The sequence below is a fragment of the Misgurnus anguillicaudatus genome, chromosome 1 (assembly GCF_027580225.2).
Source record: "Misgurnus anguillicaudatus chromosome 1, ASM2758022v2, whole genome shotgun sequence".
Taxonomy (NCBI): Eukaryota; Metazoa; Chordata; class Actinopteri; order Cypriniformes; family Cobitidae; genus Misgurnus; species Misgurnus anguillicaudatus.
In genome coordinates this window covers 10,058,357-10,076,502 of record NC_073337.2, presented here as the reverse complement: position 1 = coordinate 10,076,502, position 18,146 = coordinate 10,058,357, and the positions used below count along the sequence as shown (strand labels likewise).

General features: G+C 42.9%; 1 protein-coding gene across 1 annotated transcript; it reads right to left on the bottom strand.

The window, feature by feature from the left end:
- Positions 1–585: 585 nt before the first annotated feature.
- Positions 586–16,299, bottom strand: arid2 (AT-rich interactive domain 2). The gene is made up of 21 exons (XM_073863570.1): positions 15,726–16,299; positions 15,516–15,609; positions 14,802–14,899; positions 10,083–10,216; positions 8,957–9,175; positions 8,804–8,871; positions 7,881–7,950; positions 7,508–7,749; positions 7,277–7,373; positions 6,869–7,078; positions 6,625–6,789; positions 6,205–6,280; positions 5,984–6,118; positions 5,690–5,883; positions 3,176–5,610; positions 2,950–3,089; positions 2,733–2,871; positions 2,579–2,655; positions 2,378–2,507; positions 2,151–2,242; positions 586–2,030 (listed from the first exon to the last, which is right to left on the bottom strand). The coding sequence occupies exons 1-21, from the start codon at positions 15,815–15,817 to the stop codon at positions 1,919–1,921; spliced, it is 5,019 nt and encodes a 1,672-aa protein (XP_073719671.1). The 5' UTR covers positions 15,818–16,299; the 3' UTR covers positions 586–1,918.
- Positions 16,300–18,146: the final 1,847 nt, after the last annotated feature.

Genomic DNA, 18,146 nt, shown 5'->3' with positions numbered 1-18,146 from the left:
TATCTATACTCAATGGCAGTGCCGTGGGTTTGATAGTGCAGATTAAGGGGCGGTATCATTACAATAAGATCACCTTCTGACATCACAAGGGGAGCCAAATTTCAATCACCTATTTTTTCACATGCTTGCATAGAAAGTTTTGGTAAACCAAAGTTACTGGGTTGTTCTTTTACACATTTTCAGGGTTGATAGCACTGGGGACCCAATCATAGCACTTAAACATGGAAAAAGTCAGATTTTCATGATATGTCCCCTTTAAATAATGGAGACCTAACTAAAGAGACTTCCAAGTCACAAACAAAGGGTCTGATACAGTATATCAGGAGGATTACCATGTGACTTTCACTTTTTACACCAAAAATTCTCAAGTGGAAATTAATAAAATACATAAAGCGATTTAAGAACACCAGGAAGATCAATTCTGATCCTGAAAACTTGCAACCTTTATCAAAAACGCATGAAGTGTCTCGATTTTTACCTGTAAATGATGAGTATGCACTATAGATCCAAGTGTCTTCTTCTCACAAAAACAGATAAATGTTTTATAAAAAGTGCACAAAGAAAACAGCGTGTCAAAAGCATGGCAAAAATGTTCATTCTTTTATTTAAAAACTATAAACAGTCACCAAAGTAAATGAAACCAATCTATATCAGACTGTTAGATATATGTATCATCGCACACCCTACAGACACTGCAAAAACGGTGAGGGGAGGGGGGTTGTGACCCCGCTGGGATGCTAACACAACAGGCAGTAATAAATGTTACACAACACACAGCAGAGAGGACAGCCTGGGGTCCGGGAGCCGGAATGTGGCGTGGTCGTAAGAATGAATGGAAAACAAAATAGTACAATAAAATCCCCACACTATATTAAGATAGAAAAACGATCTGGAGGAAAATATCATACCTGCACAGAAAGCAAAGAACACAGGAGAAAACCTGTATAAAACTCCATGTATTTAAACCAATTTACAAATACAAAAAGACGTGCGCACGGGCGGTTAGCTCGTACGCTGGCATTACAGTGAATACAGGTTGTGGGGAATACCTTCAATATTTGTGTTTTTTCATCTCTTCTACAAAATGACATATGATATATTATTTCATACTCTTTCATCCAGCAAAATGAGTTCTACAAGTTACATAGTACAAAAAGAAAAGGAGGGAGGAGGAGGAGAGGGAAAATATCACAGTTCCACAAAGAAAAATCTTGTAGGCCTCTGCTAGCCCTCCCAAAACTTTACAGCCTCAGTACCTTCGCAGAATATTTACAGGGCTAAGTACATTCATCCACTGCTGAGTACAGAATCACATCTCACACGAGTAACCGGGGGGTGAGTCTGAATCTACTAAAGTAATGCTTCTGATACCAACGGGCTGCAGCGGCATGAAGGAGACTCATTTAACTTTATATCTATTCACAAATATTTACACTATTTGTTTTTCTCTCATTTACTCATATCGGTATTTATTTCAATAATAAATAAGTGAAAATATAATCGGCTCAAGTAAGAAAACCAAGCTATCAAGTTACAAAGAAAAAACAAGAAACAAATTGTCTAGCCACACCTCTGCCAACCCGCACCGTTTGTCCACTTGCCCCGCCCACATAATCCCCTGCCCCGATCAGCGGCGCTCCTCTGGGACTACAAAAGTGTGCTCGTTGGGCCGGGCGTGACGAGGCGGTTAGAAGAGTGAAATGAGCGCTGGTTTCTGAGTGGCTGGTGGAAGACCCGTGGCAGTTCATAAGGGTGTAGGAAGGGGGGGTATCAGTGGAATGGAGACAGAGGTGGGGTGGGGTTTCAGAGGGGCGAGAGATGTCACCCCGTCACCCAACACTGCTGGCGACCTGTGTGGCAGCAGAACGGGGATTTCTTTATTTCCTTTTGAAGCTTTTTGGGTTGAATTGAGCTGAGCTCAGGCCTGCAAAGAGCGCGTCAGTTCGTAAAGGCATTTAGCGAGCGTGGTGGAGACTTCCATACTGCTCAGCGCCAGCACAGAGAGATGATTTTCATGCCGCCTTACCAACCTGAAAGCACAACACACAACAACCGTTTTACAGTGATCAGGCATCATTGGATTTAAAAGTTACAAAGAGTCTCCAGGTCATGTTTATTTTGCATTGTGGGAGCAACACCTATTAACTTACTTTCGTCCACAGTCTGAGTACTTTGTGATGTTCTTTAATGTTAAGGCAGCGGTTAGTCTGATGTGTTTGGTCATTGGTCCCTCCTTATCATCCTTAGCAGAGAAAAAAACATTATGAGACACATCTCAAACAATGGAAGTGGGATTTTCACACTAATAAATTTGGATGCGTGTGCAAAACGAATCCGTTCTCAAAAGATATTGTTAGGTATTTCTTGATATACTCACTGTGAAGTCCCTGAACACGAGATTTCGCGAGCCCCTGCGTAGAGCCATCAAAGCGGCGCTGGGGTGATTGACAAGCGCTTTTTGCGGCCTGGGAACGGGCGGAGGACTGGTGACCGCAGCTGGAGGAGATCTGCAAAACACATCAATATTGAAATTTCCAAAGCATGAAAACAGGAAAAAAACTTAAAGAGCTCTACATACTTGGAAGTGTTGGGGGCTTGTGTTTGCTCCTCCAGTTTGAGTGCCGCTAAGAGCGCATCCTTCGAGCAATGCTTATCCTGAAGAACACAAACACATTAATAACACACACAAACTTCAGCTACCATTACACCAATTCAGAAAAGATGGTTCGTGCCTGCAGATGCGTGACGAAGGACAGTCTTTGTCGAGGAAAAGGATCACAGCCCTCCCAGAGGCACTGGCCTGGATACGAGTCTTTACTGCCATGAAGAGTAGCTGCATGGTAGAACACCTGTGATGGCGTTTCAAACCATCTGAAATGACATATACATAAAAAATAAACATAGGTTTTTTTTGTATACCAACATTTCAAAACAATTAGCAATTCTTACCTTTTGCATGCATGCCACAGACATTTAAAGTTCTGTCCAGGTTTACGTGCTTGATCTGTAGAGGGGGCAGGAGCTTGCGAATTCTGACTGATTCCTTGTGCAGCCTGGTCCACTGGAGGAGAAGTCTGCCCTGAAACAGGCTGCTATTGAGATAAACAGAAATGTTGAAACTTGCATTTAAACAAAATCGAACTCTCTCGAATTTTGTTTGGTAAAAATACATTACCTGAGTGTTGGTTTCAGTAGGCGGCGAGGGCACACTTGGTCTCTGCTGCACTGCGTTCTCTATTGCTACTTTTGCTACTGTGCTTGGATCTGCACCTGCAGGCACGGCCACCATGGTGGCGCTGTTGCCAGCATTGTTTGGGTCACTGATGGTCACTATTCGTACGCCCATTTTCGCTGGGATTCCGGAGGCACCGCTATCCCCGTCCTCCAGTGGTCTCTTTAGCGGCCGGCTTTCAGATGTGCCATTAGCGGGAGGTGAGATCAACTCCTCTCTAGGTGAATGTTGGAGGTTCGACAGCACTGCGGGTGGAGGCGGGGAGTGGTTATGAGGTTGGTGCTGTTGCCTTATGCCCAGTATCTCTGAGTTCTGGACTGAGGGGCCGTTGGAGATCTCAGCACTGTGACTGGAAATCCTGGGCCCGTTGGCCAGGCGTTCTGCCTGCTCTGCTTTGGCAGTGTCCTGCTGTGGAGCAGCAATAGAGTCCATGAGGGCTAAAGGCCCGTGCGCTTTCTGATGGGACAGCACCTCCCCGTTCCCCATGTGTTTGGAAGCCTTATGATTTGGAATGTTTTTGCTTGGATGGGTACCAATAGTGGCATCGGATCGTTCAAAGTCACAGACCCCGTTAACCATGAGCTTTTTGGGCTCAGAGGGCAGTCCGCCCGAGGTCTGCTTTCCAGGGCCATCTCCTCCTTGTGTTGCAGGGCCATTCCGCACTTGCGTGCCCTGCCCAGCCTCTGCCTGGCTGTTCCCTGAGTGGTACGGAGGTAGACTTGAGTCACATTTCCTCCCGTTGAGCAGCTTGCCTGCAGGTCCATCCACCTTTGCAGAGTCCCCGTTGCTGGTTTTGGATGAACCATCAGCGACGGAAGAATTCTCCATGACCTCAATCCTGCGCTCGTGGATGTGGAGTCCTGTATCATCCTTGGCCTCCTCCTCCTTCTGGCAGATGATTTTGTCACCTCGGAGGGGTGGCGCAGGGCAAGTAGCTCCAGTAATTGGCAGAGGTGGAGTCAATTGCAGGCCAATTGTGGGTGGAGCTGTGCTGACAGACAGGCCGCTCTGAGATACAACAGGAGTCGGTGCTGCCTGGCTGACGGCCGCCGCAGCGGGAAAGCCAGAGTTTGGCACTACTGTGAAGGTAACTTGGTTGCTGGGTGCAGCCTGCAGAAGGGTGCCAGGGGTAGAGGTGGATATGATCTGCCCAGGTAGGATGGAGATGGGGACAGCACCGGTTGCCTGCAAGGGACTCTGCACGAGCTGCACGTTTAACTGTGCCTGAGGCATTCCCTGACTGCTGTTGTTTACCTGGTATACGACTTGGGGGCTGGGAGCTCTATTGTTGGCAGGGGCTGGGACTTGAGGAGCAGGGAGAATGAGTTTTCCGCCAGGGGTGGAAGGACCACGTTTTGGAAGCAGTAACTGTTTGATCAGACTCGATTCTGTGGAGGTAGGCTGGGTAGGTGGAGGAAGCGGTGGAGGAGGTGGTGGAGGCGGCTTAAGATGAAACGGCTGCTGATGTCGCTTGACAGACAGCATTTGGTTGACTGAATGTGTCTGGCCCTGCTGGACCGGGGTGGGGTTAGGGACCGGTGCATTTGGAACAGCAGCAGACTGGCCAGGAGATGCCACAGGCTGTGAAGGTCCAATGGGCTGCCCTGGTACCTGAATGGTCTGAGTGCTGGACATAGCTGATGGGTTGGTTAACACAATTTGATGAATAGCTGGAGCAAAAGCAGCGTTGGGTTGTGGATTGGGACTGACAATGACTAAACTCTGCTGCTGCTGTTGTTGTTGTTGCTGAGGTTGTGACGACTGTGCTTGTGGTGCAGGTTTGGGGGCGATGTTCTGAAATGCAACACGGGGCCCTTGAGTGCCCTGTACACCTGCAACAGTAACCACCTGCCCTCCCGCCATAAGTGAGGTGCAAGCTGCGCTCACATACTGAGTGGGCGCGAGTACCACAGCCTCCTGGGAAGGGCCACCTTGCTGTGTCTGAGGGGCAGCCAGGTGTTGCTGGCCTACTGAAGGACAAACACCTTGCATCCTCCCTGTAAATATGTGTCCCTGGGGTGCCGCCTGCTGGATCAGTGTAACAGGAGCATGGTGGAGCAAGGGTTGCTGGGTAGGAGAGCCAGTGGCAGCAGTGCTGTGGTTGGGAACAGCAGGAGAGGCTGTGGGGATGGAGCTCTGGATCATAGCTGTCTTCAGAATGTCATTGGATCGTGGGGGGACTGGAGCAGTGGCCGGAGGGCAGAGGGGTGGCCCGACTTGTCCTGGTGGATTCATTGTGAGCCGTGGAACAGTCGGAGATGGCGCAGGAGCACTGGGAGTCCCGTGCATGGTCAAGGCCACCTGTGGTGCTGCCTGGCTGGCATTAAGGCTTGGTGCTGGTGCCCGGATGAACTGCCCACCTGCAACAGGAGGCGGCACTGTACATAAAATTAAAATATTAGCACCTTTATGGACATAACATTTCAAGAGTCAAAATGGTTAAAAGAGTGTCCATACCTGACTGAGGCTGAGGGGATTCTGAGGGGGCTTCAGGTTTGGGAATTATTGCAGGATTGGCCTGCTGTTGCTGATAATAGAGCTGAACAGGAAGAGGAATAGGCCTCTTGCGCACCCCAACCACATGAATTTGTGCCTGCCCGCTCAGCCGCGAGTCCTCCACCCGCTTTACCGTGTGATTAGGAAAAAGCGTCCTAAGTAACAGACAAAGACAGCTTTTATCTTCTGAGCTTCAGAAAGTCAAGGATTACTATTTAGAAGAGAAAAACAAAACTCTGCAGCATCTGCACAAACCTCACGCATTTGTAGAAGTTGTTGGATGTCAGCACAGCACTCCGCGACATCTTACTGCAGGTCGACAAATATTCCGAGTACATCTCAGAGCGAGACACCGAGCCCTCCGAGTGAACCTCAAAATGTGCATTTAGCCTACAGAAAGCATGTAAAGGATTCATAAAAAACAAGAAAATGTCATGAACTTGAATTGTACGAATAGAAAAGGTATTGATTCTTACCACTGAACTGTGAATTTCTCTCCATCCACTTCCAGAATTCCAGGTGGAGGGGCAGAGAGAGCCGGTGCTCTATTCACTACAATGAAAGTAGTCCAATTAAACGTTTGTGAAACAATGAGCTTTGGCATGAAGGAAGGTTTGGGAAACCAGCTGTACATTATCCTGTATTAAACTTATTTCTATTTTGCAGTAGTTCAAGACTGAAAACTAGTTCACCCTGCTAACCAAAAGAGGGCAGCACATAATAATAATAATTATAAACAATGACATCTCCTGTATTTGCAAAGACCTATAAAATCTCTGCCTTTTTATTTTGACCAGAGCAAGACACTAATGTCACAAATTTTTAAAATTTCAATAGTTCCTTCAAAAAATGCTTTATTACACACAGAAACAAATATACTTGACAAGGAAACTTACCAGCCCCGGGGACACCTTGTGTGGGAGGGGGAACGTTCTCTACAAGTTGCGGTCGAACCTCTGAGACCTGACAGCTGGATGCTTGATGCTCAATGAGTTTTATCGCCGTCAGGGCATCTGGTCCAAATGTGTGCAGGTCCACTGACACCAGCCGCACTAGAAGATCTGAGACACATATCTCTCTGTTAATTCACAATTACTTGTGGTAGGCAAACAGATAATCAGGAGTTTAGCAGTGATGTACCTATGCTTTTGTCCACTAATGCGATTTTAGTGCACGTGACCTCCCCGAGCTCAGCTAGCTGATACAGAACCTCCAGAGCTGAGATGACCAGCATGATGTCCGGTAGCGTTAGGAGGGTAATGACCTCTCGATACGACTCCTGATCCACATACTCGCAAATCAATACGCCATTATCTTCCACCTTGCTTATGTTTCCCAAGATCTCCATGGCTGCAGAATAAATATTTTATTTCTGATTTTATTTAACGTATGGGCAACTGCATTGATGCAGTGACCATTAATGAGCACAGTTTCATTTCCTGTGTTGAAGTACTTCCACAAACTATAATTTGCTACTTGCTATTTCTAGGCAGGTAGAAAGCATTTAAACACTTTTGGGTACACAGACGCACAGTATACGCTGTTTACCTCTCATTTTAAGAAAACGATCCCGTGACATCAAACATTTCGTGATGGTGTGAAACATCAAGTGTGTTGTTCGAAAATCAACCGGATCCAGCTGAAGCTGAAAAAGAACAACAACATGTAATGATGTAAACAACACCAAAACCAGGTGGGTAACCATAAAATATCAAGCCAAGTTTAAGTTTAACTGATAAAATAAGAAGAGACCAAAATTCCCAGCATGTGAACTCTAACCTCTCCTGCGACATTGCCGAGCGTGTCCAGACCTAGCTGCCGCAGCTGAATGAAGGTGCAGTGCGCACATAGTAAGAGAAAACGCAGACACGTGCGATTAGCTGCCAGGAGTTTGATGTTGGTCTCCTCGAATGACAAGTTTCTCAAAATCATGGCCACCTGCAACACCCGTTGACCCTCTCTGTCTCCGATGCCCACGTTGCGTGGCGGGTGGAAGAGAGAGGTGTAGATGTGCCTTGTCTCTGATACGATTTGGGAAACACACAACACACACTTATCCAACAAGTCAACTCAAAGTGAAACTATATCAAGATTAAATAACCACCACATCAAAGGAAATGAAAGTGCGGCTGGCGCGTGAATATCCACATACTTTGGGGTGTGCAGCTCTTGTCTGAGATGAGATCTTTCACTTCATTGTCTTCAATGACATCTTTCCAAAACTATACGGGACAAAAACAATTATGAATTTAATTGCTCCATCTACAGGTCTTCTCATACGTTTTCAGATTAAATTAAACTTTGGCCAAGTACAGGGCCAATGAAATGCAGTTAGCATCTAACCATAAGTGCAAATAGCGATATTACAAATATATCGTTTGTGCGTTTATATGCATGTATGTATTGTATATACAATAGACTATGATATGGAGTGCAAAGGTTTTGAGGTAGAGAGGCAGAGTCAGATTAATGCAAAATGACAATGGGTAAGGTGCGGTTAAAAGATTGCATTAGAGAGAGATGAGATATATTCAATATATGGCCAGTGGCCATTGCAGTACAAGTGGCAATATGAGGTATGTTCAAGGGAGTGTGCAAAAATATCAAAAGTGTCCAAAGACATCAATGTACAGAAGACATGGCATAAAACATAGTTTAGCTCGATTTTGCATTTATACAAACAGCCTGTTCAACAGTACAGACACTAAAATTGCTTACTTATCACATGACTTTCAGAGGACCTTGAATATAACTTGGTAAAAAAAAAGATAAACGATAAGCAAGTACAAAGTGATGCCTTCTCGAGAATCAATGACTTTAGCCTTCTGGGTCTGATCAAAGATGCGCAATGTTTTTGACAAAATGCCTCTAGGTATTGCAAGTTGGTTTCCCAGAAAGCTCTGCCCATTTGCCTTCTCAACCACAGCGGCTTACAAATGTTTATGTCCAGCTTTGCAACTCAGGACAATTGATGTACTTACACAAGTAAGCTGATGAACCGAGAAGTAAAAACTCCATTCACAAACAAATGAATCGCTAAGTTTGAACACACTTGGTAGAGGAAGTTTCTCTTACCTTCACAAAGTCTCGTGATGTTTTCTCCTGCCAGTCTGTTCCAAATACAACAGAGAAGCTTCCTAACGCTGCAGGACAAACACACGAGGCATTATAAACTTGCACATGCACACACAACTGTAGACGTACAGCGTTAATTCACAAGAAACGTACAGTCATCGAAGACGCCTGTGTGAGCCAGCAGCAGCGTGATGAGTTTGGGTTCTTTCTCAAGCTGCATGGCATGTTTGCTCTCATTGGACAGCAGCGTGCACACGTTAATGGCAAAGTCCACTTCATTTGGGAGCCCAGACAGGAGAGACAGCACCAGTTTGTTGTAATCGGATGGAGGAACGAAATCTGTCGACAGCCCGTAGCTTTGGCGAAGATATTCTGTCAATCGCAGAAACAAATTCACAAAAAACTTGATTACAAAAAGGGTTGCAATACTTTACACCACATCTATGCAAAACAGTATTTAGTTTAAATAATATATGCAAGTGTTTAAAATACCAGCAAAACCTTTGTGTATGTGTGAGAAAACCTCTAACTTAGTTTTATCTAATAAACTAGACAATAGGTTAGGAGTTTAAACTATTACATTAACTTGAGCTGTAATTACTAGGATTGAGATTTTAACAGAATAAAAACTTCATGCATAAATCATCACTTTTAGGACGTTTTTCCTCTAAAGAGGCTTTAACACATGAGCAATGTTTAACAAATGATATATATATAAATTAATACAATTCTGAAATGTATATATGTATGTGAGTTTGTTAATATATATATATATATAATAATTACACACAGCAAACACACATATATTATGCAAAACTTTTTTTTTATTTTTTAATATTAACTTTTATTTTGTATGCGATTAATCTTTGCCCAGCACTGCAATATATATATATATATAAATATACATGTAAATGTTTCTTAAATGCAAACATTAAAGTGTGTATTTATAAAATAATTACACACTGTGCCCTGCGCACACATAAATTAGGCAAAAAACTTTTATTTGTATGCGATTAATCTTTTGACAGCCCTATCAAATATAGATGAGAATGGAAAAAATTTAGATTATAGAAAAACATACATAATAGAGTCTAACCACTTCAAATACGACTTCCTTTATGGCATTGAGAGAACTGACAGGTGCAGCTCAGTTCTGCACATGTAACCTCTGAACCAATTGTGTGCGTGTTTGTCAGAGCGGTTTGAGCTCATCTCTACATGATACAGTGCGTTGCTGGTAGTTGTTTGATATGCGTGTGTGTTACGAGCTCATTTTTACCTGATACAGTGTGTTGCTGGTAGTTGTATGATGTGGGTATTGCACCGATTGGAAGCAAAGGTTTGGGATTCCCTGGCTGCTCTTCATCATCTTCCTCTCCAAAGTGATGCACCTTCTCATACTTCTCTAAATATCTGCAAAAACATCAACATACAGAATAATGGAGAAATGCCTACACAGTTGCCAAACTAACATGAACCATACTTATTAATAAAAAAAAAAACGATCAGTTTACTGAACCATGCATGTACTCATTGTAAGATCATTAAGACATTTATGCCAGAGAATCAGATCTGACACTGATAGTAATATAATCACACATAGAGAATCCCTGTTGAGTCATTCAGAGTAGCTCTGTCTTGAATGAGCTTCAGAAAACACACACACACCTCCTACACACTACACAAATACACTTCACTATATATAGACATCTGCACGCCATAAATAATATAAAACAACTCACTCACTGGACAGACAGATGAACACATAGATTATCTACTAAAATCATGCTTACTATACAACTCATCCTCACAAAAACATATCAGCAACACATGATTTAGTAGAATTTGAATTTATTTTTACCTTTCCACATGTCTCAGAGGAGGAAAATGCAAAACACATACACATACACAGACACCGACACCAATGGTTCTCAGTTGCAGACCAACAGCACTGCACATTCTGAATGTATTCCTCATTTAAAACACATGATTCAAATCATCAGCTGCCAGCCGAGAGACTTATGAACTGAACTGGATGTTTCAGATAAGAGAGACATCTAATAGCTTTAGACATTTTCTTTCAAATCTAAGAATTAACTTTGTATTTTTTTTAAAAAGCTTCATCTTCAAACTTTAAATAATAAAAACACCTGCCAGGAATCACACCTGCTGTCCAGAGCTTGGATGATTAAAACAAACAGGATGCTGACAGAAGAGGAACTGTGATATCAGACTTGCCCCATTTTTTAACATCCAGAAAGAGAAATCTAGTTTGGTGCTGCTCTCTACTGGAGACCAACAGATACACAGTCAGTCAGCAGGGTCAAGTTTCACCTGCGTGCACACGAGATGTCAAACTGCACTACAACAGTTGTGTTATATACAGATACATCCTTATACAGCAGCAAGTGTGTCTATGTGCACTTCTGTTAAATGCAAAAATCGAAACTATGAATTTGGAAACCTAAATGGTGGAGGTTAGTAAAAATAAATTAAACGAAGTTTCAGTACAATTATTTTATATCATTGTGTGGTCTGCCTCATGAATACACAACACATTGCATCTCTTATCAGATGACCAAACCATCTCACATCTATTTACATGCAACTAAAAACACAATTTAGACTCTCCAAACAGATCATTGACCTATTTAGTCTGAATGTTTTGCCAAATACTTGCAATCACTGCAACACGTGTCCAAATTATCACTATATGTCAGAGCCGATGGTGTAGTGGGCAGCGCTCCGACATGTGATGCTTTCGCACTTTTGCCGACCCAAGTTCAATTCCCGGCTCGTGGTCATTTGCCGTTTCCATACCCCTCTCTCCTCCCTGTACTTTCCTGTCATCTCATCTATTACCGTTTAAATAAAGACAAAAATGGCTAAATAAATATATAACAAAAAATTTCACTATGGTAAAACTGTCATATGTGAGATACTATAATCAATGGAACTATTGACAGTTTACAAGTCAGTAAATAGTAAACTGGTGATAAACACTAGTAATTACTATTTAACTAAACACTCGAGTGTCAACTCAAATCCATACATCCATACTAAATAGGATCAAGTTCTGTCCATATAACGTTCACCTCCGACATCACACTCACGCTAAAAAGTGCAGTTTATAAACGCATTAAAAAAAAATGATGATATGGTGCTAATGAACTCGTTGAGACACCTATGGGTGTTGTGTTTTGGTTGGCAGACGAAGCATCTGACTATAGATCGCACATTTAAATGACTCATTTCACATGCTGTAAGCATCACGGTGCAAAGCTAAAACCTTTAAAAAAATATTTAAAAAAGCAACATCTCCTTACAGCTGTTAAGATGTGAACACAATGAAACCCACTACTGTTTGAGAGAGAAGATGGATGAGAACAGCAACAACACAATGACTTACTATTCTGAACTACTACTAAAAATTCACAACTCTTATAACTGAAGACTCACACAGGTGTTAGCTGAGAAGACAAGTGGTTTCCACTAAAGCAAGTATCATTGAGTAAGTGACGGCTGTGCGTCTCGGTAAACTGGAGGAAGCAAGATCCAATAGTTTAGTGTTACTAAAGGCTAAAGTTGCTAAATCCTACAGTCTCTGAGGACAGACTTTGCTTTAACTTGGATTCAGAGTTTCCTTGAGCTGCTAAATAAAAAAAAAACAGCAGAACTTTCCTCCATGCGTCATGTGTGGGATGAACTTATGGGTTTCTAATGCTGATAAACCTTTAAAACTGCCTTCATAAATAAGGGTTTTGATAAATTATGTTTAAAGGACAAGTTCGGTATTTTACATTAAAGCCCTGTTTTCAGATTGTTTATGATGAAATAGAACTGTTTTGACTGAAATTTGGACATATGCGGCTGCCCCGAGAATTTTCGGGTGGTTGTGTTTCACCTCCCACCATTACAATGGGTTTAATGGTGCACTGGAACAATCCTTCCTAAAATGCATTAAACTTTCGTTTACAAAGACGTGAAACTCACAGAGTGGTCAGGGGTGTTCACTGACATGCCCACACAAAAATCGCCGCAATATACGCACTCCAACAGGTTTTATCGTAGTTTTTGCCAACTCCATTGACTTGTATTAGTTGTGCTGTGAGGTACGGTATTACTCCGCGCCGGGAATGTTGTTTGTATTCTTGCAATTGGCAAAGGCGGATTAGCGCCACCACCTGGACTGGTGTGTCTATTATTCAAGCTCTAAGTGGAAGATTGTACAGGTGTGAGGCGTTTGGAAAAATAGGTCCACAAGTTTACAACGAATGCTAAAACACCTGTTGGAAAGCATCTTTTGCAGCGATTTTTGTGTGAGCATATCAGTGAACACCCCTGACCACTCGGTGAGTTTCACGTCTTTGTAAACGAAATATTAATGCATGTTAGGAAGGATTGTTCCAGTGCACCATTAAACCCATTGTAGAGGTGGGAGGTGAAACACAAACACCCGAAAATTCTCAGGGCAGCCGCATATGTCGAAATTTCAGTCAAAACCGTTCTATTTCACCATAAACAATCTGAAAACAGGGCTTTAAGTGTAAAATACTTGTCCTTTAATTAAAATATTCCACTGTCCTGATCCGATCAAAACAACAGGAACATATAACATGAGCTTTTAAATGTGGTGTTGTTACATCAAAGACGAAACAAACTAGTTTTGAATGTTTAATGACACCAAGTTGGACTTTGTTCAATTACAGCTTGCGGCACCATCCAGAGATTGTTTTGTTACAGAAATATGCCAACAATTCTCCATTACAGGTAATACACTTCATCCAAGTGATTTTGTCTGTTAACTTTTTCAAAAGCTTTAGATTTTTCCCTGAGAAAGTCCCTGAGATATACTCGCACCTCAACATAACACACCGCTTCAGGATTTCAAAAACAACCTGTTACATCAGAAATTATACCGCACCAAAACCTTTCTTTCTAATGCCATGCCAGCTTCTAAGGCTATATTGCAACAAAACCTTTTGATTGTGAAAATTAAATGAAACTTTTAATAAAAATATGCATGACTGGAACTGGATTTATTTGAATCTTTGTATCAGTGCAAACTCTCTTGAGACCTGTACCATCCTTAACAAGCCTCTCTCTCTCTCTCTCTCTCTCTCTCTCTCTCCAGAGAAACACACACATAGGAAAACTTAATATTCCTTGTAATTCTGCAGTGCATCTCTTACTTTACTGAGATTTTCTCCTTTCTTCGTATTCACAACCGGCTTCTCTGACTCATCTATACTAAATATGAAGATACTAAAAGAGACATGAAGTTGTTGTACAGTAGAGTAATTAAGTTTCAGTCAGTTGTAAAGTAGGTGTACAGCTCCTTCTGGCGGCCCACACAGCCCAAAAGCTCCCGCTGCCCTGACTGTCCTCCTCACCCCTCCATAACCTACTAAACTCCAGACAGACACACACATGGAGCAGCGGGAACAGACAACACCGCCACAGGCTCCAAACTACAACTGTACATACACTAACAGCAAAATAATACATGTACTCTGAAGTGTTTCAGCTAGTAACACACTTTCACTTCTTTACACAGAAAAAACACTCTTTATGATACTAAACATCATTTAACCACATTAAAAAACATGCACAGAACAACTCAGTAAGCAAAATGACACAAAATCCCAGCACAGGATCATACTTAGAGCAAGTTACTCTTAAACCAAACACACCATCATCACATACGCGAAAACAATCACCTGATCACTGTAAAGTGTGGTTTTATTTTGATTATTATAAAATATATTTGAAAACCTGTGTAATAATGCTGCATTAATGACCTGTGTGCTCAAAACAACACCCTGCATTAAAGTTAGTAAAGTCATCCAACGCTAAACAAATAGATAACAAGATGAATACTCCTAAAACATACGTCTGGACCAAAACCGAGCTCCAGAATGAAGTGCATCACATCAGAGGAGCGCCTGTAAACATTGAGCACATGTGCTCGAGCTGAACACAGAAAATAAAGACTCACCGAAGGTAGTACTGTTTCAAAACAAAAGCAGCATTCGAGCAACTCCTGGGGAAATGAAAATCCTCGCCAAGGTCGGCCCACTGGTTCTTGTCAGACACCTGTAGGGTGATGAGAGAGAGGTGAGAGGGTTCGGTCCAGATGCACGAGTGTGTGTGAAGTATTTGTTTGAGTGTGTATGTGCATGCTAACTCCCATTAGCACTTCGGCTAACTTTAACTTTTCCATCTGAAATGATGAAAACAAGCCTAGTGTCAAACACGATCTGCTCCGGGACGAACCCGGTCCGAGTCCACCGGACCCCCGCATCCGGACCGGCGATCTGGCACGGTTTGCGGGTGTTTTAGCAGCGCGGAATACACGGGCCTGCATGCGGCCTACAGTCACCCAATCCTCCGGCACACGGGAGAGATAAACCCGCTGATCCACACGGCCGGTCCGGACGGGGCTTCGGCGACGCGGAGCAGTGCCTCAGTCCTGATAATCGACGTGAAAGCCGCCCGGTAATTTTGAGTGAGTGTGTGTGAAAGTGTGTGTGCGCGTCTGGAGCCTACACACACTCGCTCACTCACTCACTCACTCATACACACATACTCTTACACAGGCCGATGCACGACTAAATCCCCGTTTAAATCCACCGAACCGAGTCTGAGAGTGAAGCTGTTAAGTGTGTGTGAGAGATGAGAAATATAGTTTAGTGTGTGTGTAGTAACTTACCTTCGCGAAGCCCCCTAAAGACACTACTCTCATATAGAGAGCGCTCAGGTCCAGCTCCTTCCCAGCCACCACGGGAACCTTTTTAAATGGAGACCTGTGGAGAAAAACACCCGAATGAGCATCCCTGACCCGTCCGGACCCCTTACCCGGTCAGCGCGGGTCACCCAAGTTAGAATCTAAGTAAAATTCCCGCTCATGTCTCGCGCTCACCCTCTGCTGTGGTGAAATTGCCGCAGCTCGTCCAGGAAAGCCTGTCCTTTCCTCTGCTGCTCGGGGTGGCTTTTCCCCGTCGAGTTCGCCATCGTTTCGCTGAAATTCGGTCAAACCCCCGGCTCAGATTCGGTTCCTAAGAGTCCGGGGATCCCATGCTCCGGTCCGCTCCGCTCCGGCGCGGCTGCGTGTTTGAAAAGTTAAAGAAATGACGGCGGAGGATGATGAGGAGAGTGGAGAAAAACCGCTCCAACGGCAACCCGAACAGCCCGTAAACCTGACCGAGCTCAGCCTAACAGTACCTCACCCGTCATGCTCACGGCTGCACGGGGAAACAACAGTACCGGCTGCGCCTGCGTTGGGTTTTGGAGTGGGTTTTTTGACAGTGCGGGACGGACGCGGCTCCGGTTTAATCGCGCACACTGTGAAGCGGCAGCGGGATCCAGTTGAGACAAAAAGACCCGAGGCCGCGCGACTCCATGGCGCCCACGCAGGTGAACGGTGGTAGTGCAGCCGCCACAGCGCCGCTCACAAACAATAGACGAAGCTCGCTGGGGGAAAGGGGACGTCTCAAAATTCTTTCCGACCGTTGAAAACGGAAAGCGGCCATGAGAAGCAGGCTGTGGGGGATGGGGAGCTTTACACTCTATATATTATTAAAATATATGAGAAATAAAGCAATATCTGTAAAATAACGTTTTTTATTATCCACAGATCACATATATTTAAATAACCAATCAAAAAGACTATATAGCCAAATGTTAAAATGTTCTTCAATGTGTCTGCTATCTTTTCCAATTGACATCTATAATAAATAGTTTGTTTTCTTTTAGAAATATGTTACAGAAAATATAACAAAATTTCATAAGACTGTATGTAATGTTCTTTACGACTTCTGTACAAATTCTACATATTTCATAAAATGACTGAAACCACAGCTTAGCTTTTACAAAATATTCCATAACTGTCATTGGATGTGGGCTGACAGAAACATAAATGGCTCAAGTTAAAGCGTTGAGTCTGCAGTTCAAGTAGTTCGGTTTGCGCTGCGTGGCGGTGAGTGAGTTTATTCCCGGTTCCTTGGAATAACCGCCTGGCGGATATAAACGACACGGGGTGACTACATTCAACCATTACACGCACCCCTCTCGTAAGTTATTCTGCCACAAAATGGCGGAGCTCGACACGAAAGACCCCATTTTGTTAAACGGGCGATAAGAACAGCTCAACGAATCCGCCTTCTGGAGTTTGATATTTTGGCGACATTTTAAGCAGGCTTCAGATGGCTTTCGCTGCGCGCACGGAAATGTTGAGCCGTCGAGCGGCAGAGTGGAGAATTATGTGCGCGCGCTCTGGCTTTATCAGAAGCACGACCAGTGCGCTGCTGAAGACGCATGCAAATACCTTTATCAAGCTGGAATATTATTTTCTTACATTTAAAATAACACGTAAAATCGTTAACATTGATTTGGTTTGACTATTTTATACAAGCGTCTTAAAAACAACTGTTTGTGTAGTACTCTTTATTATTTTGAAATAACAATTAGTTCACTGGTTTGTTTTTTATGATCATCTTCAGTCTCCTTTTGTAATCTTCATGATTTACATTTGAGTATTTAAATGTCTGTTAAAACATCCATATGTCTGCGTACAGAGTTTTGGTTGTGTTAGTATTTTATGTATATGTAATAACAAAGGTAACTTACTATGGTAATGTAAACCTGATCATGCATTTTCCAGCTGAGTCCATTCTGGTATTTCATGTATAATAGTCAGTAATCATTGAGAATAATGGATAAATTGTAAATTCCATTGGTCAGCAGAGATTGGAGCCTTGCATTAACGTTATAATATGTAGTGGTCATAAAGAATAAAGACCTTTACTTAGGCAAACTGGGTTAAATATTTCAATAACCTGGAGTCATTACAAATAGGCAATTACACCAAAATTTCACTCTTTAGTGAAAGTGTATTTTGTTTTCGGTGATAAGATCAACGATAAATTAGGAAAGTAGACATAACTGTTCAGTTTTGGGGCATCTCGTGTCGTTTTAGTCTGATTCTCACTGGCATAAAATGGTTGAGAATGAAACAGTCAACAGCCAGTTGCACAGTTTATGAGTGGTGAGTAAAGTGCGCCATCTTGTGGTTAAATTGAATAAAACGGTTGTGCGGCCTGCTTTCACAGATAAGGCTTAAAGGGATAGTTCACCCAAAAATGAAAATTCTCTCATCATTTACTCATATACTTTTGACAAACCTGTATAATTTATTTGTTTTGATAAGATATTTTGAGGAATGTGTATATCTAAACTGATCATGAGTAGGATAAAAGAATACTATCAAGAACAGTTTGGTCACAAACATTCCTCAAAATATCTCCTTTCGTGTTCGTCAAAACAAAGAAATTTATACAGGTTT